Genomic DNA, 27,561 nt, shown 5'->3' with positions numbered 1-27,561 from the left:
TTAAAATATTTTAATCAATAACAAATTTTACCATGTGACAATTAGAACAATTATCAAGTTTTCCATAATGGTAGCTTTTTCTACAAACTTGGTTTATTATCCTGATTTGTCTTTGCAATTTTCTGTGTTTCCATTAAGGTTTAATTTTTAGCTTTTAATTTTTAAGGAATTCTATCACATTCAGTTTTAGTCATATTATTTCATGTTGAGTATTTCTATGAGTAATATTAATTGTTAATTGAATAAAAGAATTGATATTTTCTACTTATTTTTGGAATAAAAGGCATTAGTAGAACAAAGGCATAGGATCTGGGTGTATATAGGAGGGAAAAGGTCAAAGTGCAGAATCTACAAGTGAGACCAAAACATCCTGCCTAAACCTGAATGTTCCATCGGCATTTCTGGCCTGAGCTCCATCTTCATATCCATGCCCCTGTACATCTCCTTTGCCCCTCCATTGATCCCTGACTTGGCTGTTCCAGTATTTTAAGCTCAGGATTGGAAATCAAAAAGTCATGTTGAGACAAGTTAATTTAGACCCTAGTTTTAATGGCTAATGTTATTTTTTTCTTAGGGGTGTTCACATTTTAAACAGAATGTGGCTGTCCAGAAACTTTTAGGGGACCAAGAGTCTATGCATTACAAAAAAAGGTCCAAGAATAAAATTTTGATTTAGTAATGAAGAAAATTCTGGATGGCCCTCGAATTCCAAATTCTTACTGCTAGAAGGGATTTTGGAAGTCCACTGAAGTCTCATTTGCTTGTAGGAAAACAGAATCAGCAAGGTGGTGTGACTTGGCCTGAGTCACACAGCAAGTCTGTGACAGAACTAGGCACAGCAGTGCAGTGAGCAGGCAGCACCCTACTGTTCCAGGACATCTCTGAATGCAGACCAGGCAGGTACTCTGCTGCTGGAGAATCTTGAGCATACACAGAACAGAGCAGCGGCATACAAAATCACCTGTCTAGGGTAAGACAGAACTTGCACATCAGTGGCCTCAGAGCCACTGCAAGACCACAGGTAATTAAATCACCAGCCTCCATCTGTTGCCAAGTGACCCCTTGGTCACTGCATCACCAAGTCAGCACCTTGGATTTCAGTATTCTTCTCTGACCTAATGAGCTCTCCGATTCTTACAACTGCCAGCTAATAGGATGCAAATTCCATATACCATCCAAATACAAGAGTCTTGCATGTTCCAATAGTTTAGTTGATAATTAGGCTTCAAATTGCTAATTAATTCAGTTTGACACATAGTTGAGTATTTGGTGTATGCTTTTCTTCCCCCTTCAGAGGAATAATGCAATTCATAAGATGGTCATTTTTAGAAATTCCACCACATAATTAGCCTGCATGGAACTGACCCCCTCCTTCAAAATGTTTCTGATTAGGGTGTAATTATAGAGTTAGAAACCAAGGCAGCTTTTGAAAGGTTTAACAAAAGGAAAGAGCTTCACTTTTTATTTTACAGTTGTTTCTGAACCTGCCAGAACACATTAGCTTCAAAGTAGCCAGTTGTTTGGAGGGATTCAAATAACGGCTCTGGAGGGCTGCTCAAAGACAGGCTGGAGGGAGACAGGCAGGGAGGAGAACTCTATGGACGGGGGTCAGAAACAAACACAAAACCCTGCTTTTCATTCAGACACCACCCTTAGCTGCCTCTGTGATCTTGGAAACTCTCCAGACATTCCTTTCCTTATCTGTCAATAGGGAATAATAGTCCCTGCTCTACAAGCTCACAGCGTCATTGGGGAAACCAAATATGTTGCTGAATGCCACCACGTTTGAAAAGTTGGAAGTGTTCTGCATAGATGGGGAATTCTTACCTCATATACTAAATCTAATCCAACATCATATCGCATAGTGCATGCTTAAATTTATGTGTTTGCATGGATATTCATATTTTACATGATAGGCTAGACCTGAATTTATATTTTCATAGCCTGGGTATGTCCATAAAGTGAACTTGAACCATGCAGAAATTGGCAAGTGACACCATCATTTGTTAAAGAAGCTACTGGGCCCTGGAGCCTGGTGGAGGGCCAAGCTAACTGGCCTGGCTCTCCATCCTCCTCCAAACCCCAGCCCTGACTCTGTGTTCACTCCCTGCTCTCAGGCTGTGGCAGAAACAGACATGGACCAGCTGGAGACTTCCAAAATTACAGCTCTTATCATTATGGTGCATCAGCAGCAAATCTTAGACCAAACTAGTGTTTCTCAAGACAGAGGCCCTGCAGGCCTCAACGAGGCACCCACAAAGTCCAGTTTGGGAAACAGTTCGAGCTAGCCAACAGTTAAATGTTTTGGTGTCATGAGGACAGCAAACATGAGTACTCAAGCCATGGGAGAAATGACCAGATTATCAATATGGATGATTAGTCTCATGGAAATAAAAAAGAACAGTTAAAATTTCTTAGAGAGAACTAGCAGACCTCTGATAATTTATAAAGGGTCCATTAAAACCATTCAAGAAACATTGAAGGTGTTGGTTATCTTTCAGTTGGAACCATTTGTAGCTTCCTGGGCAGGAGTGGGGGGGGGGGAATTTATAACAATCATGACAGCAATCTCTCCCATTTTGACACCATTTCACACCACTGGGTTTTGAATGTCACAACACGTTTACGTGTACTGTGAAGCAATCGAGATAGAATTCCCCATTATCCCCATTTCCTAGATCGGAGAACTAAGGCTCAGAGACGCTAAGTGACTAAGCAGCAGAGGAGGAAGGCAGACACCCAGTCACTGGAGTGTGGCTCTCGGAAATCCGCCAAACCCGAGTGATGTGGGTAGAGAATTAGACAACGAGGCTAAGCAGATGCCAAGCCACTTGAGCCCCTAACAACAACAACAACAATAATAACAATGGCAATAACTGCTACAATTTAGTGAATAGTTACTACACTCCAAACGCTGTGATAAATACTTCAAGTCGTGGTCTGTTAAACCTTCCCAGTAGTATTCTGAGGTTGAAAATATCCCCCACTTTTCAGATGAAGAAATGAGATTTCTTCATCTCCTCCGTTTTTCAGATGAAGAAATGAACGTTAGAGAGATTAGTGAGTTTTCCAAAATTATGAAGCTTATCAAATGACAGAGCTGGGCTTCTCCTAGACTATCAAACTAAATCTTCACTACTGTGCCATGTGACCTCTGGGCATGGGGAACTGGGAGAAGGGCTGGGCACCTGGGCACCTGAGTCTAAGTCCTGCCCACAGTTGCAGCAATACACTGAAACTCCTACTGAATAACTTTCCCATTATACACTGATAGTGTTTTATCATCATTTGAATTTCCAGTGCAAAAGGCAGCGGAGGGAGCGAGGGTGAGCTCGGTCACCTGTGATCTTACTGGGGCATTCAGGGACCAGGGCGCTCAGCCACTTCCATCCTGTGCTGCATCACGTGTAGTGTTAGAGTCGGAGGCTTTGGTCTATGTGGCAGCCCATCCACACCCCAGCTCCATGCCGCTGCCCTTCTGCTGCATGGGGCCTAAGGAGAAACTGTTCTTTAGTCTCCTTGCTCCCTTATGGTGAGAAATCTGTCTACACCTTCTCTAAGGCCAGACTTGCCCACTTTCCTCTGCACCTCTCTTCCCACCATCCTAGTACCACACACAGTCACAGTCAGTTTCTGCAGCCTCTGGTTATGTGATCCAGTAGCTGGGAAAGGTGGCTCTGGGATCAAGCAGACTTGAGTTTAAATTCTGGCTTTATGCTCATTACCTGTGTGACGTTAGTCAAGTTACCTACCCTCTCTGAGCTTTCATTGCTTCATCTGTTTAAAAAAAGGAATACTAAGATATGATCTGCCTCCTCCTGGGGTATCATGAGAATTAAGATAGTATATTACAAAGTGCTCATAGTAATCTCTGGCAAAACAAGCACTCAATAAATGTTTGTAATTACCCCTATAATAATCATGGCCGTCACCACCACCACCACCACCATCATCAGCATCATTAGTGGGGGAAGAAAGTGTTAATATCTGGGGACAAGCTTAGCTCCCTTCCAGACTAAATGTCATCCACACTGATTCTCAATTATATAATGTCTTCCTCCCTAGTTTTCTATAAGCACCTGGAGGAAAGAATGTGTTTGCCTTGTTCACCAATGAATTTCCAATACCTGGCGAAGTGAGTTGCATGTAACAGGTGTTCTTTAAAAAGGCACTGAATGAATGAACAGATGAGTAAAATGATCTCTCAGGAAATAAACAATGTTTGGACCCCTATACCACATGCATTAAAGGCAAAATCTTTGTTTCTATACTAAAACAAAATAGAGATAGTGGGAATATGAATACAGTTACAAATACGTAAATGAGTAGGTAGAGATGAGTCTAGAAGTCTTCTAATCGCCTTCTCATCTACCTGGTTCTGGCTTGCACAATGCCCAGAGATGGGGAACTCACTCCCTGAGACAGCCCTTTCTCTTTTCAAAGGGCTCCAACATTTCTGCCCTCTTCCTCCAGCAGGGCCTGGCCCGTGTTGCCCTCTCATCACTCCTGGCTCCATCTGCCCTCTCAGGAATCTTGCAGAACGTGTCTACTCTACTCCCCTTCCACAAAGCAGCCTTCATGTATTTGGAAATGCCTACTCTGCTTGCTCTTGTTGTTTGCTTCCTCAGTCTGCATACCTCCCTGTTCCCACAGGTCTTCTCACAGCATGTGGTTCTAATAACTAACCCCATAAACATCCTATGTGGACCAAGCACTGCTCTGGGCTCACACAAGAAGCATGAAGAAGCACACATTTTGACTTTGTCTAGAAGCAACATGACCTCGTCTTCAAGCTAGATTGGAACATGTAAACAAAGTTTTTAAATAAATTCCAGAGAAAAACCACAACCCAGTACATTAATGCAAGTCCCACAAAAGGCCACCTGAACTGTCAGAGCACGGTGCCCAGAGGCTTCACAGGCCTCTGTAGGTGGCAGGGGCTCTGGGAAGGATCATGAGGGAGCATCCACATGGCCAGTTGTCCTGGGAAGAGTGTGCCATGTGCTGGTTTCAGGAATCCAAGGGTTCCTAGGAGTTCACTNTACTCTGCTTGCTCTTGTTGTTTGCTTCCTCAGTCTGCATACCTCCCTGTTCCCACAGGTCTTCTCACAGCATGTGGTTCTAATAACTAACCCCATAAACATCCTATGTGGACCAAGCACTGCTCTGGGCTCACACAAGAAGCATGAAGAAGCACACATTTTGACTTTGTCTAGAAGCAACATGACCTCGTCTTCAAGCTAGATTGGAACATGTAAACAGAGTTTTTAAATGAATTCCAGAGAAAAACCACAACCCAGTACATTAATGCAAGTCCCACAAAAGGCCACCTGAACTGTCAGAGCATAGTGCCCAGGGGCTTCACAGGCCTCTGTAGGTGGCGGGGACTCTGGGAGGGATTGTGAGGGAGCATCCACATGGCCAGTTGTCCTGGGAAGAGTGTGCCATGTGCTGGTTTCAGGAATCCAAGGGTTCCTAGGAGTTCACTTTACCACCTTTCCTAGTTCCCTCATTGACAGTAAAGACACTCAAGGCCCAGAGAAGGGAAGTAACCGGTTTGGCATCACTCAGAAGTTTAACACTCACTTTCTCGGTGTTCTGAGCATACTATCAGGCAAAGCCAAGTCCAGTCTGCCCTTTGCATTCATACCCCGTGTCCCAGAGTCATCCACTCTGGAGACCTTTGAGAGTTTCTGTGTTCCTCCAAGAAAGGGGAGATTTTATTCCCCTTTTAGGTGTGGGTTGAAGTTGTAGGAACTTTTCCAAAGTTGTGTGGCTAACGCTCTCAAATTCTGAACACGAGCCTCATGTTCCATTGGCTCACAATGCCCAAATTGGGGAAACCTTTGCAACTCTTAGTCCTGGTATTATAATTGAGCAGAGCTGAGAAAAAAATGTTTCTCTTCCTGAAACTGCCTAGGTTTGAATTCTGACTTACGAACTGTGTGACCTTGGGCAAGTCACTTTACCTCTCTATACCTCAGTTTCCTCGTGGATAGGTGGGAATATAAATACATACCTCACAAGATAAAGATTTTAAAAGTTAATTTATGTCCAGTTTTCACACAGTGAGTGTAGCAGAAGCCTGAGGTCTCCTCCTAACTCTGGTGCTGACTCATTATCATTTACGAAGAAAAATTATATCTTTTGAGGGTCTCAGTTTGCTCAAGATTTGGTACCATGTTTTCACAAGAAATAAATTATCAAAAGGAGCTTTCTAGAAGTGAAATTTATGGTTCTAGGTTTTCTGCCTCTCTCTGTAGACTGAAGGTATCACAACAAATGTCCTGAATGACACTGGCTACCTCATCACAGGGGAGAGGCTGCTCCACCAATGTCAAGCACTCAATATTTGCATCCTGTGCTCTTGCAAACTGTGCACACCTTGACTGATTTGGCCATTTCCATGCTGGGTCAGCGGACCATTTGAGATATGCAAGACAGTGGGCACAGCTGCTCCACCAGAACATGGAACCCCCAGCCACCAGCAGCTTAGAAGCAGACCCCTCAGCACCGATGTGGGTAAACGGTCAGTCAGAGTGATGTGTGACTAGAAGGATTCAGTCCTCACTTCCTTACTTGTTCCTGCTTTAAAGACAGAAATACAGATAATGTAACAGGAGAAACATAGGGCCCCTGAGACATGGGATTCTAGGTGAGTACTTTCTATGTGTCAAGCACTGTTCTAAGTTTGCCATAAGTTAATGTAGTTAATCCTCACAATAACCCTATTAGAGAAATACTATAATATGTTACAGTGAAGATACTGAGGCACAGAGAGGTTGAGTAGCCTACTAGCTGTCACACAGCCATAAAGTGGAAGAGCTAAGATTTGAATCCAGGCTGATGTGTACAGGCATTTCCTCTTACTCATCGCCCTCTGTCACTCCGACTCTTAGCCTCAGAGCACGCATGTTTTGCAATCCTCTAAGCACTGAATCCTCTATCAGTGCTTAGAGGATTCTTCCACAAGCTCCTGATCCAGCCAAAGCCTCCTCTTCTCTCAGGCTTCATTGCTTCTACTGAGAAGCCATCTCTAAGCTACATGGTCATGGTTTGGTCCACTTATTTTGCTTTTCAGTTACCTGGGTAATATATTGGCCTTTCTCACTAGAACTTAAGTAACTTGAAAGCAAAAACCATACCTGTCTTTTTCTCTGCTGCATCCCTTTGTTTGGTATGTTCTTGGCAACACTGATCGCTCATGATTGTGAGTGAATGATTAAAAGAATTAATGATTAATAAGATCATTCCTTTCCTCATTCACAGGTTTCAAATTTGCCATATGTTTGCACTTTTATTTCTTTTTCACCAAGCATCCAATGGGTGCTCCTATTTATCAGGCCCTATAAAGGCTTAAGATGCTATTTCACCAAAGAAAAAGGGGCTTACGCACTCTTTGCCTGACCATCTTTGGATAGGAAGGTTTTGATCATGCAAAAGAGAGCTCTAGAAGACCAACCAATTTACTCCAGGTAGTTCACTTCTGCATCTGTGCATCGACAGGCAGCCCAGTCTGAGGGCCCCTGACCTTTTGCCACAAAGTATGAGCATCTTATCCTAAATCCCCGGACTGAGAGAACTTGGTTTGGAGACCTGTCTGTGGACACCTGTATATGTGTGTGGTGGGGGGATGGTGTCTTTGTGTTTATAGACATCCAAGTTTACAGGTACCTGCTTCCCTGGTTTCAAATGTACTTGGGTAAGTCAACACTTGTGCTTTTTTTCTAGCATAGATGGAGTTTTAGCTGATGTAAGCACAGCTACAAGTCTTACTGACTTAATAGGAACCAGACCAGCCTGTGTGTTACCAGGAATTATAGAGCGTGAGAACACACTAAAGGTTCAGTTAATTAAAGTGCATAAAATAGGAAAAGGTGAAGACTGTGATGCAGAGACATGGCTATGTGAGGACACAACTAAGTCTTCAGCCCAGGAACATTCTGTGAATTCACATATGTCCACAAGCATGTGCACACATCTGTGTGATCACGGGATTATGGATCAAAGCTCAAAGATCTCTTAAGAGAGAAATGAAGTGACTCAGAAGTTTCCGGACTTTTTAGTTTAAAGCTCCATTTTCAAAGAGAATCTCGGGGAGAACCCCAGCATATGAAACAGACAAAAAGCAGAGCTGCTGCTTCAGTAGAAGAGGGGTGGTGGGGACCCAGGACTCTGTCCTTCCATCTCCCTCCAGCCCAACATGGTAACCTCTGAAATGCCTGCAACTGGGATATAGTTTGAAAGATCGTTGAGCCGCCCTAGGCTCTCATTTTGTAGACCAACACACTGATGGAGTGGGTGAGACCATTGCCTCAGGGCAAATAGCTCTTGGGTTTCAAAGACAGGACTGGACTTCCATGGTAGCCCATACAACTGTTTTCCTGACGTATCTTCTCTATGACCTACTTCAGAATATACTACACACACAAAAAGTCAATAAAAACACCTCTTTTGTCCATAAGACAAAAGCAGACAGACTGAGATGTGACAGGGTGAAGACTAAAAGAAAATCATGAAAAGGGTGAGCAAAGACATTGGCTGCCTATGCCTTCAGTCTTCAGCATGAATGAAGCAAGCAGCCTGCTCCAGGCACTGTGTTGTGGACACTGTGGGGACCAAGGTCCCTGCCCTCTTGGAGAGCCCCATCTCCCAAGGCAGGAAAGAAGGACCAGTGCAGTCTTAGAGAGAAAGCTAGAGACCTCCATGAGATGGAGATAAGGAGCATATGTTAAAGAAGCTGAGGACAAAATTCCTGGTCTCCCAGAAACCTGCTAATTCCTTTTTAGTCTGAAGCTGCAGGCCATGCCAAGTGCTTCACTGCAGGACAGAAGCCAAATGAATTGGGTTGTCTGCACCACTGGTCACAAAGCAGAATGTACAGTGGTCAGAAAACAAGCACAGGGTCTTGTTATTGGCTGAGACTATGATCTCTGAGCCCCCATTAGCTGCATTATATTGGGCTGGAGCCTCTCCATTCATTTGAGCCTCAGTTTTCTAATTTTCAAAATGGGAATAATAACAGTACCTACTTCACAAGATTGTTATGAGGACTAAATGGAATAATATGAATAAAGAAAGTACTTAGCACAGTGCTCACTATGTGGTAGAGGCTTGATATGTGTTAAGCACCATGGCTGTTGATTTTATTATTTGAGCCAAAATCTGTGTCCCATGACCTCTGCCCCTTCATTGGTTCTGACCTCCCTTCCAGAACCTCAGAGAACAAATCTCCCACCTCTTCTGCATTGCAGTCCTCCTGGGATTCAAATACATCTTTTGCTTGACCTCTTAAGTCTTCCATTTTTTTCTTCAGTTGCTCATCCCTGTTTTCCTCAAGAGTTTCTAACATAACAAGACTTTTCAAACTGTACTGCCTACAACTATCCTCCCTATGGAGTGTCATCTGAGAACTGATCTGACAATTTGGGGAAACTCGGCATATACAACTTGTGCCACTCAGGGTACAAAGGGCAAGTTCTTTGATTTGTTCTAATCATATCTCTTCCAGGTCTCAAGGGGATGAGATGGAGGAGTGCTCTTTTCAGTGTGTCAGCACTTGTTTAATAAACCTTCTTGGCCCCTTTCCTTTAACAATGTTGGATGCTCCTTCTTCTTTCTGATAGGTGTAGTGTCCAAACAGGCAGGATGATGAGAGCTGAACAGCTTGCCCATGACCCCTTGAAAGAACTACAGAGGATAAGGAAATCTGGCTTTGAAGATAAAGCTTTTCATCCTTCAAAAGCCTTCCTGTATGCCTGCCTACTGTTCTCTAGGGCACCTTACCTGACCCAGCACCTGGTTTTGAAGCAGTTCTAACACCTGACCTCATCTGACCCAATGATAATGATGATGATGAACATGATGATAATAATAACTGCTAACATTCACTAAACACTTACTATATGCCAGATGCAGTTCTTCAGTGCTTAAATGTATTCTTCTAAATCTTACACCAATTCTATCCTGTAGGCTCTATCATTTCTGCAGAGAACTGAGCCTGAGAAAGGTTAAATAACCAGGAAGCACACATAATGAGTCCCTTTGTTTCCAGGAGCACATTATAATTAATAGTCATAATGATAGCCCAAAGCCTGGTCATCATCCTTAAAACATTTTCTAAATCTTTACGGCAAGATGAAAGCATGTCTAATGTAGTTATAGCGTCAAATATCTCTTTAGGATATCATAATTATTTGAAATGCCTTTTAATTCTAATCCTTTGAAAATTATAATTGACAAATGATATATGAAATAACTGTATTAACTAGTTTACATAATTGAACACTTCTGCCCTGAGTCATTTTATTCAAACGGCTGGTCAGCATTGGCACTGAAAGAAACTGTGAAATTCAGGAAAGAATCCTGAATTGCCTCCCACAGTTAACTATATGAGAGGACACAGGTTCCAATCCCAGCTAATCTTTTAACCAGTCATACAACCTTAGGCCACAAGTCTCCTCTCTGGATCTCGGTTTTCCTATCTATACAAGGAGAAGTATATTTAATCTTTTTTATTATTATTCTATTACAGTTGTCCCAATTTTTCCCCTTTGCCCTCCCCCACCCATCCCACCACCTGCCTCCCCTCTGGCTAGCCACCCCCCCACTCATACAGTCAATTCCCATACTGTGGTCCATGTCCACAGACCCTTCCCTTCCTTTCCCCCTTTACCTCACTCCCCGCCTTCCTCTGGCAGCTGTCATTCTGTTCCATGTTTCCATGTTGTGGTTCTATTTTGTTCATTAGGTTCCTCTTACAGGTGAGATCACATGGTATTTGTCTTTTACCAACTGGCTTATTTCACTTAGCATAATATTCTCCAGTTCTATCCATGCTGTCACAAAAGGTAGGAGTTCCTTCTTTCTTTCTGCTGCATAGTATTCCACTGTGTAAATTAACCACAGTTTTTTATCTACTCATTTACTGATGGGCATTTGGCTGTTTCCAGCACTCAGCCATTATAAATAGCACTGCTATGAACATTGGGGTGCATAGGTTCTTTTGAATTGGTGATTCAGGATTATTAGGGTATATTCCCAGCAGAAGAACTGGTTGGTCAAAAGGCAGTTCCATTTTCAGGTTGTTGGTTTTTTTTTTGAGGAAATCCTATACAGTTTTCCACAGTGGCTGCACTAGTCTCCATTCCCACCAAAAAAAATAGTGCATAAGGGTTCCCTTTTCTCCACAACCTTGCCAGCCCTTGTTGTTTCTTGATTTATTAGAGATGGCCATTCTGAAAGTCATGAGGTGATATCTCATTGTGGTTTAAATTTGTATCTCTGATGGCTAGTGATGTTCAGCATCTTTTTGTATGTCTNTGTTTTTTTTTTTTTTTTGAGGAAATCCTATACAGTTTTCCACAGTGGCTGCACTAGTCTCCATTCCCACCAAAAAAAAATAGTGCATGAGGGTTCCCTTTTCTCCACAACCTTGCCAGCCCTTGTTGTTTCTTGATTTATTAGAGATGGCCATTCTGAAAGTCATGAGGTGATATCTCATTGTGGTTTAAATTTGTATCTCTGATGGCTAGTGATGTTCAGCATCTTTTTGTATGTCTATGGGCCCTCTGTACATCATCCTTGGAGAAGTGTCTGTTCAGGTCCTTTGCTCCCTTTTTAACTGGGCTGTTTGTCTTCCTCTGCACAATGAGAGGTTTGGTTTGATCTCCAACATCTTTGCTTCAGGCATCAGTAAACTATGCCCCATGGGTCAAAGCCAATAGCCACCTGATTTTGTTGGGCTCATGAGTTAAGAATGGTTTTTACATGTCAAAATTATTGGGAAAAAAACAAAAAAAGATGATATTTTTTGAAATGTGAAAATTATATAAAGATTACACAGCCATGCTCATTCATTTACTACTGGCTATGGCTGCTTTCATGCTATAATGACAGAGCTAAATAGCTACAACAAAAATTTTATGGCTCGCAAAGCTTAAAACATTCACAATCTAGCCCTTTCCAGGAAGAGATGGACATCCCCCGGACACTAATAGACTTCAGATAACATCAGAGGCTTGGGAAATATCTAACCAACTTTACGAGGTTGGTGTCGAGAAGAGAAACCTAATACACCCTCCCAGAAATGTCCCTTTAAGACAGAAAACTGCACTAGAAGGCCACCCTTTGGCACAGTGAGAAATTTATTTTGGACCACTAACTGCATCTGCCTTAGGTTCTTTGTCTGGGGCAATCTGGAAAAGCCATCCTTAAACTAAGTTCATAATTCCCTGCACTGGTGGGGCAATGCAGCACACTGACAAAGAGGACACGTTTTAGGTGTGGACCCCTGCACTGGTGGGGCAATGCAGCACACTGACAGAGGACATGTTTTAGGGGTGGACCCCTGCACTGGTAGGAGAATGCAACACACTGACAAAGAGGACACATTTTAGGGGTGGACCCCTGCTTGAACCCTGGCTTACTGTGTGCTCCCAGAGGACTTCCCAGAGATCTTGGAACCATAGCTCNCAGAAATGTCCCTTTAAGACAGAAAACTGCACTAGAAGGCCACCCTTTGGCACAGTGAGAAATTTATTTTGGACCACTAACTGCATCTGCCTTAGGTTCTTTGTCTGGGGCAATCTGGAAAAGCCATCCTTAAACTAAGTTCATAATTCCCTGCACTGGTGGGGCAATGCAGCACACTGACAGAGGACATGTTTTAGGGGTGGACCCCTGCACTGGTGGGAGAATGCAGCACACTGACAAAGAGGACACATTTTAGGGGTGGACCCCTGCTTGAACCCTGGCTTACTGTGTGCTCCCAGAGGACTTCCCAGAGATCTTGGAACCATAGCTCCTCGACATAAAGTTGGGACAAATACTCACCCACTTAGGGCACTTATGCATGTTCATCTCTCAGGGTCATTTGGGACACTAAGTAGGGTTCTGTATATAAAGTAGGTAACAGAACACTTGGCTTGGGATAAGAGGTTGAAAAACATTTCAAATAAATTTAGAGGTGACTGTCGACTGATTTTTTTTTCACTTTTAAATGATAGTAACTTCATAACTCTCAAAAGGTTGTTTGGATCAAGTTATATAATGCACAGGAAGTGGCATTTTTACTATTATTGTCGTTTTTGTTATTCTCATGAGCAATTCTTCTGGAGCTGTGTTGCTGTTAAGCGCCAGTGTTAACTCCAGGCCAATGGGTAACAAATCGAGCAGGGCTTGCTTACCAGACCGCAACAAATAATGCGAGACTGCTCCTCCCTCTTTTGCCACTGCTACCCTCTCCCACCTTCCAGGGACTACAGATGATTCCTAGCCAGCAAAGCACATCAAAATTATCTAGAAACCTATTTTTATTTTTAAATGGTACTAAAAAGAAAATATACTCACATAACACTATATTTTGCCATGTATGATGTGTACTTTTTGCCCAAATTTTTGAGGGGAAAATAAGGATGCACATTATACATGAGTATAATGATTATACACCATGGGTATAATAATGGGTATAATAATCCCATGTATAATGCACACCCACATTTCTGTGTGCATTATATATGGCAAAATTCAGTATATACAACAGAAGGGTATAAAATAAAAGCAAATGCTTGACCTCTCTAATCTTGCACTTGTTAGAAATAACTATTTTAAAACTTCTCTGCATTTAGTGATCATGGCCATTTCTCCCACATATCTACATAATGCGTCCATGTCTCTCTTGCTGTATCAACTTTAATTACATCAATGATTCCCAATTAGAAAGATGGTGAATTATTTCATACTACTCCCCATGTTCCATCCTCAATGTTCGTTGGTTATGCTATTATTTGAAATTCTTCTAATGACTGCCTATAATTTAACATATTGAACCTTGGTTTTTGCTTCACTAGCATTAGAGGTCTATACAAATACAGATCTCCAGTCTCCTCTCCAGGCTACTGCATGACAATTCTGAGGGATGGCTATTGCGGAAAAGTTCCCTGAAGTATTCTGATGTGTCCCTCATGTGAAGGACCTCTGTCCCGAGAGCCTGCTGTACACCAGCCAGTTTATTTGCACATTCATTAAAATGATAGGCAGAGCATTCTTCTCATGTCACCTATTCATCAGTCACACGTGGGACTGTGTGAAATGCCACAAGGCTCCTAAAGAAGCAGATAGGAGCATAGTGACCACCCAGCTCATCACAAAGCCCCATTTTAGATGAGACAGAGTCCCTCTGTGAACAGCACCTCTGGCGCAATACCGGAGGGGCAGGGGAAGGGGTCTGGGTCTGGGAGACCTGAGCTGTCATGTTGCATAACTTGAAAAGGAGCACCTTGTGGGCTAGTTTTATTTTTATTCTATAGTCACAGTGTACAGAGCAAAGGACTCAATATCTGGGGGCATGTTATAAAATTAAGTAAAATGGCTCAAAGAGAGTAGTGACAATTGAACTTTGAAGCTTTAATAGAATATAATTAGCAATGTTATATCCTTATACAATATTATATAATTAATATCCCAAATGAAGTAAATAAAAAATATACTAATTACCAATTATTAACTCCCCAGGTTTTGTTTTAAATAAAAATGGCAATGAAAATTAGAAAATGACTTAATCAAATTTTTTTAATGAATGTGCTCTGGGGAACAGAGCAAGTTGAATTCTCTAGCTCAGTGGCAGACAAATAGTTAACACCTTTATTTCCCCTTCACAGTCAAGAATGCCTTTCTGTATGGGAAGAGTACATTTTCCTGCATTACAGAGAAATCAAGTTTAGTAACTATAAGAAGCTCATTTCTTTGTGATTAAGGATATTGTAGGGTTTCAAGATTACCATTCCAGCATGACATCTTCCATAGGATGGAGGACATAAGTTATTAGATGAGTGTACATAGACCCCGTGTTATTCCCTAATTCTGTTTCCTTCACCCAGTATCACAGATGTGAGCATGTTTTAGCATTCTTTGTCCACTCCTTCCCAGGGGAGCAGAGGAGTTCAGCCCCATCACTTTGATGAAATGTAACTGAGGTTGGGTTCCAGTAACCTTGTAGTCAGACATTTTGGTGATGGAGTCAGGTGGCATTTATGTTTGAATAAACTCTGCCATTTCCTTTGGCCTCCATTATGGTCAAGACAGGGCAGTTAGGACGAAATGCCCAGGAGCTTGTTACAGATTTTCAAGTGACAGAATTTGACTGCAGGAGATAATTTCCATTTCATTCTCTCAATGGCTACTTTATGAATAAAATTTTCTCTTTAAAGTCTAAAAATTATGAGAAATCTCTCATAACTGTCCATTAGCTTTTAACCAGTGGTGGGATAGCTGTACTCTTAGGTAGTATAATGCCTTTGAATGCATATTAGGTACAAGAAACTAATTTGATTCCACCTGTTGGGACAGCTTGCTAGAACCATGGTACAAATCAGGAGACCTCCATGAAAGTCTGTGAACTGAGGCTGCAGGAAATGTTCATCTCAAAGGGTGCTGCCAACCTGAGCTTCTCTTTCCAACAGATAAAGACCATCTACTGGCATTTGCTGCCTGCTGATCATATCTGTGGTGGCTAACCAGCATTATTCTTACTTGAGGAAAGTCACTGGCTTGCATTCCTTCACCCAGCAAATATATATTAAGCATCTACTTTGTGCCAGGCTCTGCTCTAGGTGCCAGGTGCTGGAACACAATAGTGAACCACACAAAAAAGGTCCCTGCCCTCCTGGAGATGGCATTCCAAGGGGAGGACAAAACATAAGGGAACTACTCAGTGGAGGAGATAACCTCAAATGGAAATGAATGCCCTGGAGAAACTAACAGGAATAAACCGAATGGACCGAGTGTTGGTTGTGACTTGATTGAGCTCTCCCAAAAGCAAGTCTTAAAATAAGGACTCAAGTACAAGTAGTTTCTTTCAGTGCCAATCCTAGAAACAACAGCAGGGAATTAGGGAAGTGAAGTAGGGAAGAGATCATGATTCAAGGCCCATAATCAAGGCACTTACTCCTGTCGGGTCCAGGAGCTCAATCACTAGCAGACCTTTAGACATGGTGTAGAAAACACCTTGTAGTTTGTTATTGCACCCAGGGGAGAGGACTCTGGAGTATTTATCCACAACCTCTCCGTCTATCACTGGTAGAGAGCTGCTCTGGGGATACTAACTCTAAGAAACATCTAGTTCACCTTACACCTGGGTAAAGTAACAGCTATGTGCAGTGAGTCCATAAGGTGGAATACCAGTGTGTGATGGAGAGTGGAAGTGAGCAGGGCGCTGGCAGCATCTACCACACAGCAAGAGTTTCATCCCTGCATGAGGGGCCAGGAGAGACCTCTCTGAAGAGATCGCACTGCAGCTGAGATCCCAAAGATGCAAAGGGACTGTTTGGGAAAGGCACTTCCTGGAGTTGCTAGATTGAGGGCTCTGAGTGGGACTGAGCTTGCTTTGTTTGTAAAACAAGAAAGAGTCACAGAACTTTAAAGGCACAGGGTCATGAAGTTGTATATGGTTGGGTCTTCTAAATAATGAAACTGGATCAAGTTAGAAAGAAACTAGAAGCCTTGGACGGGAACAGCTGGGACTGGCACTCAGAGCTCCTGGCTGCCAGTCCAGGGCTCCCCCTTCCCTCAATCTATCAAACTGCTTCCCTTGCTCCTTCTCCCAATTCACTCATTAGGATTTGGCAGTTTTCCCATGCTTTGGAGCCCAAAGGGCACTGACTTTATGATCCGAGCTCAAATGTCTGCAGTGGGCCACCAAAAATACCTAGAAAGAAACCTGAGTTGTCATAAAGCTCTATGTGAGCCAGCCTAGGCTGCCACTCTGACCACATTCCACACACCCTCTCCCTCTCACTCACAGTGCCACAGCCATACCCACCTCCTTACTGGAACATGCCAAGCATCCTCCCACCTCTGAGCCGTTGCTCAGAATGTCCTTCTCCAGATGTCCCCATAGCTTATTCACAAAGTATCTCTTCACTTGTGTCCTGCTGCCAACACCACCTCTCCAGAGAGGCTCATCCTGATCACATCTGGCAAAGCATGGCATTGCACTCATCTGCCCATCCTCTTGCCCAGCTGCACCTTTGGCCATAGGACTTATTGCTGCTGCACAGTATTCGCTACTAGATAGTACTGTTTATACTATGCCACATATCTACCTGTTTGTCTATCCTTTGTCTTTCCCACCAGAATGTAAGCTTCACAAGAAAAGAAACTTGTTTTACTGATTATTAGAATAGTATTTGACAGGCCTCAAAATGTTTGTTGAATGATGAGTGAGTGAGAGAGCAGACAGTTTCAGAAGACCTTAGTGCTGGTCCCCTCTCTGCTGCTAAATCACTGAATGACTCTGTGCAAGTCAATTCTCCCACTCCATTTCAGTTTCCGTATTTGGCAAATAGACATATAATGTCTACCTTGTAAAATCATAAAGTGAAATGAGGCCATAGATATGAAAATACTGCACATTATGGAATATATTATACAAATACAAGGTCTCCTTTTAAGTTGAAGGCTTCCTGAGTTTAACTGAATTTCACCAAGTGGGAAGGAAAGTTTCATTCCTAATAAAGAATCCTGCAGATGTTATAACTGATCAGGTCCGGCTGAGCAGAGATCTAGTCTGTGGTATGGGAAAGAGCACAAGGCGAGGGATGATCAGAATTCAGCCTCTCCCACAGACTTGTGGTAACTTTGAGGAGCCCATAGGAGCTTGTTCCCGATGGACCTCAGATTCCTCTTCTCTCAGAGGGGAGAAGGATGGGGGTGTGAGAAGAGACAACTCCTTCCTTAGGTTTCTCATTCTGTTCCATATCTGTGGCACAGTAATAATCCCAGCCACTACTTATTGGTCATTCAGTCTGCACCATGCACTGGACAGGCGTCACTGAATTGCTTTCCCCCCAATCCCTTAAATTCCATTGTTCAGACAGGAAACGATCAGGTAACAGCTCAACACAGTATCACGAATGGCTGTGGGCAGCAAGGCAGCACTTCAACCCTGGTATGGCTGGCTCCTGAGCAAGCACTCGTAACCACCGTGCTAACTTTATGCATGAACTAAGTAATAACCAAGTTCAGAAAGATGGAAGGTACAACTGTCTCTATTAAGTCAGTTCCACCCTGTGGAACAGGATGGAAAATCCTATGATTCTGTAACATGGTTAAATGGATTTATCCACGCAATGTGTTCTGACTTCTTCCTCCTCCTCACTGCACAGGGCTTCATGGACATTGACTTAAACAAATTCAAGGAAAGCGGAGCAAATGTGACGGGTTTCCAGTTGGTGAACTACACAGACACCATCCCAGCCAAAATCATGCAGCAGTGGAAGAACAGCGACGCTCGAGACCACACACGGGTGGACTGGAAGAGACCTAAGGTGAGGGGATGGGCAACAGACTGCAAAAGGCCAGACTGGTCCCATTGCCTGCCCCTGATTCTGCACAGTGTTAGCTGTCAGAGAAAGACGGGCTTTCTAAGAGGAACAAGCTAAGGATAACATATCCAACAAAGATGAGGGTACAAAGATCAGAAATCCAGAATAACAATAGTTTTAACAAGATAGGCATTTTGTTTTTCTCTCATATAAACAAACTTCAGAAGTCAGATATCCAGGCCTTGGATAATGGTTCCACAATCAAACACTCAGGTGTCTTCTATTTTCTTATTCTGCTATCCTCAGCATATGGGAGCTACCCTATAGCCCCAAATGGCTGCTGAAGCTCCAACTATTACCTCAATATTCTACCCAGCAGGAAGGGGAAAATAAAAATAAGGAGCACAATGGTTTCCTTTAAGAATCCTTTTCAGAAGTCACACACAGGTCTTCCACTCACAGGCTACTCGGCCACATCTTAGAAACTCAGCCCCAACCAGCTACAAGAGAAGCTGGAAAAATGGTGTCTGTGCTCCGGGCAGGGCTACCACTTCGCACAGCTCTAGGGGGTGCTGTTTGCCTTTGTTTCTCTGCACACTGAGCCTCCTTGAGTCATGCAGTGAACTGGCCTTTATTCTGGTCAGGCACATGCCCAGCTAAAAATCAGGAAAATCTAACTAAGCAATATGGAACACTTCGCCTCCTCAGAGAGGCAACTCCCAATTGTCATGCAGACTCTCTGCACTCACTTCCCGGCAGTGCAGCAAGTCCTGCAGCCAAAATCTGTTTTGTTCGCTATTGGATGATGGTCTAGAATAAGGGTGGAAGGTAGTTTTCTCTCCTGTGTCAAAAGCAAGAGCTGGCTGTGGCTGTGTGGAACAGTGCACTGGGTAGGATCCTGCAGCCGAAGTGGCTTATCTGCATAAAACAGGGAATCCTCTGAGACTTTCTTTTGTTACCAAGTCTGTATCTTTTTTACAATGGCCAGGACATTTAACTGAGGTGTGTTGCATTCCACTGGTGCTCGGACTGACTTGGCAATTCACAATGAAGATGTATTTCGATATGAGCTTAAGCAAACAAAGTCACAAATGTGCTTTAAGGCCGTGAGCAAACCACATGGCAGTTAATAAATCAATATGTAAATACCCCACCCAGTTTTCAAAACATTGGAGCAGATTATAAAAATAACTAAATGTAATATATATATTTATCAAATGTGAGACAGTCAAAGTTAAAAACTGGAGAAATACTTATACATTCAGTCTAGAACTCTCTACTGTCAACTTCACACGGCCAGAAAACATGCTCAGCATTGGGGACTAATTAATGAAGATGACAGACATGAGTTCCAAAGCCAGCAAATATTATCCTGGACTGTTATTGAGTTTTGTTTCATCAACATCTTAGCCCCTTCTTAGGCAAGAGCGGGGGAAATTGAGAGTATTAAGAATAAGCACAGGGGAAAGTTTTCAGACAGAAAGTTTGTAAACCTGCCATGTGGGTGAGCCACATGTGGAAGTAGTTACACACTTACCCTTCCTGGATTACTTTTTTCTTTGTCCCAGGGACGGTGGAATAAACAGTTCCTCTCAGTTTCAAGTTGGTGACTGTAACCCAGAGAAAACCATTTTTCCATGGACTCTATCAGATGATACAGATGTGTTGAATTTAATCTATGCATTCTTTTTTCATCCAGTGAGCTAACATTATAAGATTGCAAGACTGCACACAAAAATCTAAAATTCTGGCTTCTCTGCCAAAGTCACAACCAGCGATACACAATTCAAGAAGGCAATACTGGCTAGCAGTTCACAGCAGCTCCCACCTAAGGGGCCAGCACTTTCTGGTTTTTGGTTCACTACTGGCCCCTCCCCCAGTCCTGTACATGGTCCACCATGGGCATTCTCATCACCGGGAAGCACATTCCCAGATACAGCTCCCTCCTGCCTCCCTGTCAGCGCTCTCTGTCGCCTAACTGTCTCCATTCCTCCCACCAGTACACCTCTGCGCTCACCTATGATGGAGTGAAGGTGATGGCTGAGGCTTTCCAGAGCCTGCGAAGGCAGAGAATCGATATATCCCGCCGGGGGAATGCTGGGGATTGCCTGGCTAACCCAGCTGTGCCCTGGGGCCAGGGGATCGACATCCAGAGGGCTCTGCAGCAGGTGAGACCAGCAATGGCTGCCCAGGCATGGGAGCCTTGTAGAGTATTTCAGCATCGATTTCAGGTGGAATGTAGCTATTTTAAAGAAAAGGCAGAGCATGCCCGAAATTTGGAACACCACTGCACGGTGTTTGTGGCCCTTGGCAGAGATGGAAGCTCATGTAGAAATCAAAAACAAACAAAAACCCAATGGTATGGAATACTCATTGCTGGTAGTGTAAAAACTATTTTTTGCTTGGGGAATATGCTAAAAAAGGGAAGCCAGAGATTCTGTATTTGGGAGGGGACTTGAAATATACAGGGATGAAGCTGGACCATTTTAGCAGTCTCTTGGAGATTGTCCCCACTTGCCCTGGTTTTCAGGATTTCTTCATCACCCTTGCTCTCTGTGCACATTTTATGAAGGAACCCTACAATATTTCTTCATACTTGTGATTGTTTTCTTGCTCCTCCCCATTGTAGTCATTCATTTTGTTTGCACTTAAGAACAGTTAAAAAGCAGAGATAGAGAATGGTCATGCCCATCCCAATCAATTGACTATGCAAAGGATTCTGAGGCTGAATCCAGATTCAACAGGGAAAAGTATAAATATACCCAATTAATAATATGTCTTTTGTAGAAGAACGATGAGAAAATGATACATGTGGGCTATGTATTTAACACTTCTGGTTTAGATTTGGGGAACTTGCTCTCAGCTTTACCATTTTCAGAGCTCCTAGAAGCCTCTATTAGTCTCTAGAAGTCTCTGGAAGCACCTCCAGCCCAGGCTGTGATGCTCGAAGTGCAGACAAGGAGCACAATATGACGCCTCCTAATAGAGAGGCTGTATTTCCAAAAGGGACTGGACAAAGAGGGCAGTGCTCTCTGCAGAGGAGAGGAGCATTTCTGAACGAGGGAGAAATGTAGAGCAAGACATACAACTATTCCCATTTGTTTTCCAACCACAAGTGCACAGCTCTCACAATTTTCACAACCTGGAGAAAGAGAGGAGATGAGACAGGAACATCACCAGCTGTTCCTGATCTCAGGTGAAGTGCCTTTACGAAATGGAGGGGAATATGTATTACACCTGTGGCCCGTGGCATGAAGCTAAGCAGCAGTCTTGTGACTACAGGAGGATCATGCTAAGGGATCCACCAGCCACCCCTTTTGTCCTCTCCCTGTCTCTTCTCTACAGACTGGCCCCTAATCACTTTGAAGCAATAGCAGGGCCCAGGTAGTTTCCAAACGATTGCCAGAGGTGTAGCATCTGCCTTCTGGCTTATTTTAAATGCCTCTCCAGATGCCACAGTCAAGACAGATTCAATCTGCCATGTGAGACTGATTTCACAAGGCCCCAGGAACTTGCCCTCAGCTTCCCAACCCTCTGAAACTCCCTTGCCTCTCCCATCTCAATGAGATCCCTGGAAGGATATTCTGATGCCACCATGACAGTGATGAAGCCTAGGATGCAATCTGGGTGCAGAAAGGGCTCTGAACCAGGAAATAAGAGAGCAGGGTTCCAAGTTCAGCTGGGTCCCTGGCTCTGGGCCTCCCTGGTTGACCTTGTTATTACTCAAATCTCCTATAGACTTCCCTTTCTTTAGTCATGACAATGAGGAGGTGGCAGAGACAACTTCTGTGTCTCCACTGCCTCTGAGAATCTATTTTGCCCCTATGGTCTAATCCACATGTTTCTGGTTGTAATGTACACTCATTCTTCTGCTTCTACCTCCAGTGGGGTTTGTGAGAGGGCAGTTACCTTAGTCAAAAGTATAATGGCCACTTGGCCAAAAGTATATTGTCTTGGACTCAGACAGCTGTGCCTCTCCAGCAGCCAATCAGCTGAGCGCCAAGAGCATGCCCTGGCCTGGGCCAAGCACTGGGGATAAGAGAAGGCACAACCTTCCCTCGAGAAACACCCTTGATTCTCTCCTGGGGGTGGGGGATGGGTGGGAATTACAGGCCAGAAAAGAAAAGAAAAACAAAACCCAAACTTCTGACCCTAAGAGCAGATGTTCAAACTGATTCCTTGCCCAAGTCTGTGTTAAGTACCTAGTATCACAGGAATACATTCCTGACAGAGGTCTTAGAGATTAATGATGCCCATTTCCTTCCCGTTGTAGCTGCAGCAGCCAACCCAGAGTGGGCAGTGATTCACACAGCAGCTTCACAGCAAAGGTTGAACCAGACCCCTGTCCAGGGTTCTCCTGCTGCTCCAGGCCTGTCCTGTGCCCCAAGGGGCCTTTACTTGTACACCTTGACTTCTGGAACCTTCCACTTATAGTCATGGCCACTGTCTATTCATCTGGCCTTCTAGATTCATCTCTCAAAATAGACACACCACAAGGGAGAAATTGTGTGCCTACAATGGGCTGGGTAAGACCCAGTGACATTCAGTCCTGAGCAGCCAGGGTTGGGGGCCCAGGTCTCTGCTGCCCTGACCACTCACTGGCGTTTTGGTCAGTGGGAGGGGACCTGTGGTTCAGCTTGTGCTAGAGCTGAAATATCTGTGACTTGGGCCTGGAAGCCCAGCAACAGCTACCTGGAGGGCTACAATAGTAAGAAGTCACGTTCCAAAAACCATGGTAATGCCAGTTATGATGTGTTAAGGGCTTACTATGCCCAAGCTGTGAACTTTATATGTCTGATTTCCCTGACTCTGAGGGAGCTAGTTTTATTAATTGTGCTATATAAATGGAGAACCTGAGCGTCAAAAATAATAAAAAATGTCTTCCAAAAATGATACAGCTAGTTAGTGGCAACACTAGAACTCCAACCCTCGTTGACTTGAACACATAACTGCTCTGCTCTGAAGCCTGGAAGGCCCAGCCCAGGGGAGACACAAGAGCTGTGGCCCTTCCCTGCAACAAACAGCACGTGGACCTGGGTAATATCCATACACCCCTGCCCCTCACCCTGCAGCAGAGTGGAGATGATCAGCCGCCTGTCTGCCCCCTGCCTGATATCCGGGGAGCCACTCAGAATATTAATAAGCTCACATCCTGAAAGCCCTCAGTGCTCCAAGGACGGGGAGGCATTAGGGTGACCATTTGTCAGCTCTGGCTGGCAAAGGAGACTCAGCTCCCCAAATCAGGCTCAGCTCCTGAGGGTCATAGATGCTTTGAGGAAATAACAAAAGAGCTTCAGATTCTTTTTCCCAGAAAAATGCACACATGTATAGACATGCATATTTGCATGACCAAGAGGTGGGGGGGGACCATAGACACTCCTGGAAGCACCCCCCAGGACCTGAAGTGAAAAACACAGGCCCCAAATAGTGTTCTTCCCTCTTAGTCTTTGTGTTCACAATCTGTCAGCCAAGGATCAACAATACCAGTGTAAAGGTACATGAGCACTTTGCTACATGAGGTCTGGGGTGGGGAGGACCAGAGTGGTGAAGACAGTCCCTGCCTTTCAGACTCAGACCCAGTTTTGAAGGGAAGGCAAGCTCCTGAAAAATAATGTCTATAAGGGTGTGGCTGATAAGCTAAATAGCAGCTGGGCTCTAAGTGCTGTAGACAGTCACAGCAAAATGCCATGACTGAGGAATGTGGACACTGACAAGGCTTCCTATAGGAAGAGGACTGAGGCTTTTAAAAGGGTGACCATATAATTTATCATCCAAACTGGGACACCTAAGAGTGGCAGGGAGAGCTATTACCAATTTTTCTGAAATGAGAGATGTAGACTGGAACTATCCCAAGCAAACTGAGATTAAAGGGAGGGTGTATTCAAACAAAGAGTGAATCAGGCTTTGGAGGGTCTGGCAGGAAGGGGCATTATAAACAAGTCCCCGAAGGAGACCAGAGCGAGGGTGCAAGCCAGATCTGTGGGCATCACGCTCAGCCTATTAGGGAGCTAGGAAGAGAAGAGTCAGATTCTAACCACAGCTCCATCAAGCACAATCTGTGAGAGCTTGGACTAAATGTTCAACTTCTCTGGCATTGATTTCCTCATCTACTAAATGGACATAATCCTCTTAGTACTGCTGCCCTCCCGGGCTTCTCACAGGCTCAAAGAAAGAGAAGGTAGATAATGAGCTTCTTGAATCCTCAGAGCACCTGCATGAGATAGTTAGAGCCAAGATTATTTCTCTCCTTGTTCAGGTGGGAGAGTGAAAGCTCAGAAGGCTCCTGAGACTTGCCCTGGCTAGCAAAACCAGAACATGGTCCACTGTATGGTCCACCCCACATGCAGTGCACATTTAGGAGAGGTCAAGAGAACAGATTCACTTGAAGGCAGCCACAAAAAGGCTAGAGAAGCCCTGTCCTGAGCAGCTTCACTGCCTCCCTGGGGATGGGGTGGAGGAGTACCCAGTGTTGATACCTCAAGTAGTAGAAACAACAGCCAGCTCTTTCCTAGGAGCCAGCAGGAAAGAAGTTATACTTTGGCATCCCACAGGTGGCTGCACCCAATACCATTTGCGGGAAAGCCAGTGTTAATTCTCCATCTTTCACAGGAGTTGGCAGGTGCCAGGATGGTGATGGAGCTCCAGGAGGTAGATTCCAAGGGGAAACTTTAGGTCTCCATCAGTCTGACCCCAGTCACTCCAGGGGGGCAAGTGGGAGGGGCATGAGAGCCCAGAGGCTCAGCCTTGATGGACAGGACAGCAGTTTCCAGATACCCCTAAAGAGGATGTCTCTCAGAAGCCTCTTCCTCCGACTATGAGTCCTAACCATACACAAAAATGGCTTGGGGCTGGGCCATTGTCTTCACCATTCCTTGCTCTGCCATCATGGGAGGATCATTCTGCAATGTCTCTTCTCCCATGCTTTGATTTATCTCAAAAAATGTGCAAGTCTTGGCTTGGCTCCCCTAACTAGCCAGTAAGAGCATTAAGCTGCCCCCAGCCTCTCATGACTCACTGTGAATCCTGAACCCAAGGGCCCTGAATCTCAATAATCCTATCCACAAAATGGGCAAAGTAACCGCTGCCCTTCCTACTCACTGGGTTTCTGTGAACATCAAATGAGAACTTATAAAAACACTGTGATGATGTAAGGAGTCCTCAAGCCACTAGAACTTTCGCTGACAATGGTTTTTATTAAAATGACGAGCATGGAGAGGGGAAGGAAGTGAGTGTCAAGGGTCAAGGTCAGAGACATTGGCAGAGCCTAGACTACATAGGATCTGATAAAATTCTGAATGCTTTTGTCAAGAATTTGGATGTTATTCTAAACATTTTAATATCCATATGTATTATGTGATACCTATAGACACATATATTTTTCATTCCTACTTCTGTGTGGATAGTGGAGTAAACATGACCATATTTTTCTTTCTGGAAACTGAGAAAGCCATGTAAAAGTGACCTTCATTTTTGCTGATCAAGTCCCCTGCTGTGAGACACCTTACTGGACCCAAGACCTCAATGTTAGGTCCTCTTGTTACCCCCACCTCTTACCCACTCTGCACAGCACAGCAGTAGTTATCACCACCATCTAAATGCTGTGCACTATGAATTGAACATTTATGTCCCAGACAATATGCTAAACATTTCCATCCTTTGAGGAGTAAACCAAAAAAAAAGATAGGCTCAGTGATGTGCTCATGGACACATAATTAGGAATTAACAGAGCACGGCCTGGGAAAGGTCCAGCTGGAAGAGCAGGTGGCAGCAGTAGGCACGTACAACACACTGCCTGGTACATTTCTGTGTCACCCACTCAGAGCCTAGCACAGCAGACTTGTTTGAGAGGCCATTTGGTAACTTGAGTGAAGATAGAATATTTCAGAAGCTCTGATTTTAGGTCTGCCTCTGATACTTACAAGTCATAAATCCATTTGTTCAGTCCTCTGGGCCTGTCATGGCCTTCCCACTGAGAATCCAAACCAGAAAGTCTCTCAGTGTGTGCATGCATCTCTCTCTCTCTCCCTCTGTGTGTGTGTGTGTCTCACACATACACCATCTACTCTTATATCTTCTGAAGCCACACCTGGCTGGTGTGGCTCAGGGGATTGAGCACCAGCCTGTGAACCAAAGGGTCACTGGTTCAATTCCCAGTCAGGACACATGCCTGTGTTATGGGCCAGGTCCCATTTGGGAGTGCACAAGAGGCAACCACACACTGATATTTCTCTTCCTCTCTTTCTCCTTTTCTTCCCCTCTATCTAAAAATAAATAAATAGTGTTTAAAAAAAGATAAAACCCTGCAAGTCTTCCTTTTAAGCTCCTTGAAGAGAAGGGAAATAAACAGTGTTCAGTTATAGGGCAAAGTTCATACTGGTTACAGCTGGAGACTCATCTTGCTGGCCTTCGGCCAGATTGATCTGAGAATATACCATTAGAGAATGTGGTCAGTCACCACTAGAGAATTGGTCTCTTGTACCTGAGCCAATGATATGCAGCTAGAACTCATCTTCAGTTTGAGGGTAGACTTGATTGACATTTACTGGTTACCTCCAGAGCAGCAGGTTCAGTCCAAAAAGACTTGGATTTCCCCAAGTTGACCACCAGACTTTCAACCTGAGCTTGAAGATACAAGGCCATGAAAGCTGACTCTGACTCATTTGCAGAGAAGAAATGCTGTGCAGCACACTTTGGGGTTCCAATACAAATTTTGTTTTAACCAACTGAGACCTGCTTAAAACCCAGCCTGCTCTCTTCTTAACATAAAGGGTTTTCTCAGGTGCTTTTAACTTTTCATATCATTTTCATTTGCTGTATCATTTAAGGTGCATGGGCAGGAATTTTAGAAAATGGAGACTTAGAGAGGTGAATTGCCCAAGGTCACTCAGCTGTTCAAAGAAAAACTGGGGTAAACTTCAGGTCTTTCAGTTCCAGGTCTTTAGATTCCCAAGTGTTTTACTCCCTGGCCTCACAAAGGAACTAAGAAGCCACATCCAAGCATAGCCCAGGGCACCATAAGTCTGACTTCTGGTCTAGGTCTCCTCCTGACTTTCCAGGAGTAGCAGGGCAGCCCCTTTCCTTAGCAGGCTTCCTTTGGTTTCTTCCCCTGAAAGTATGTGTCTGAAGCAGGGTGGTGCTCACAGTGGGGGCCAGGGTGGTGGTGGGGGGCAGTGATTTGGGATGGTGCAGAGATGTCTCATTGTTAGTTCAAAGCAATGGGTTACAAACAAAGGTTTTC

The 27,561-nt window shown here is 44.0% G+C and overlaps 1 protein-coding gene across 2 annotated transcripts in view; it reads left to right on the top strand.

The window, feature by feature from the left end:
* The window catches only part of GRIA1 (glutamate ionotropic receptor AMPA type subunit 1), a 273,984-nt gene that overhangs the window by 147,847 nt on the left and 98,576 nt on the right, over window positions 1-27,561 (top strand). For both annotated transcript variants that reach the window (XM_037044847.1, XM_037044846.1), the window contains exons 6-7: window positions 18,165-18,326; window positions 20,324-20,491. In XM_037044847.1, the coding sequence (XP_036900742.1) occupies window positions 18,165-18,326; window positions 20,324-20,491 (330 nt within the window). The remainder of the gene's footprint in view (window positions 1-18,164; window positions 18,327-20,323; window positions 20,492-27,561) is intronic.

Source organism: Sturnira hondurensis, unplaced genomic scaffold (genome assembly GCF_014824575.4).
Source record: "Sturnira hondurensis isolate 20B ecotype Veracruz unplaced genomic scaffold, ASM1482457v3 Scaffold0004152, whole genome shotgun sequence".
In the NCBI taxonomy this organism is placed as follows: domain Eukaryota; kingdom Metazoa; phylum Chordata; class Mammalia; order Chiroptera; family Phyllostomidae; genus Sturnira; species Sturnira hondurensis.
Note: the sequence above shows the minus strand (reverse complement) of the source record. Positions and strands in the feature narration are given on the sequence as shown.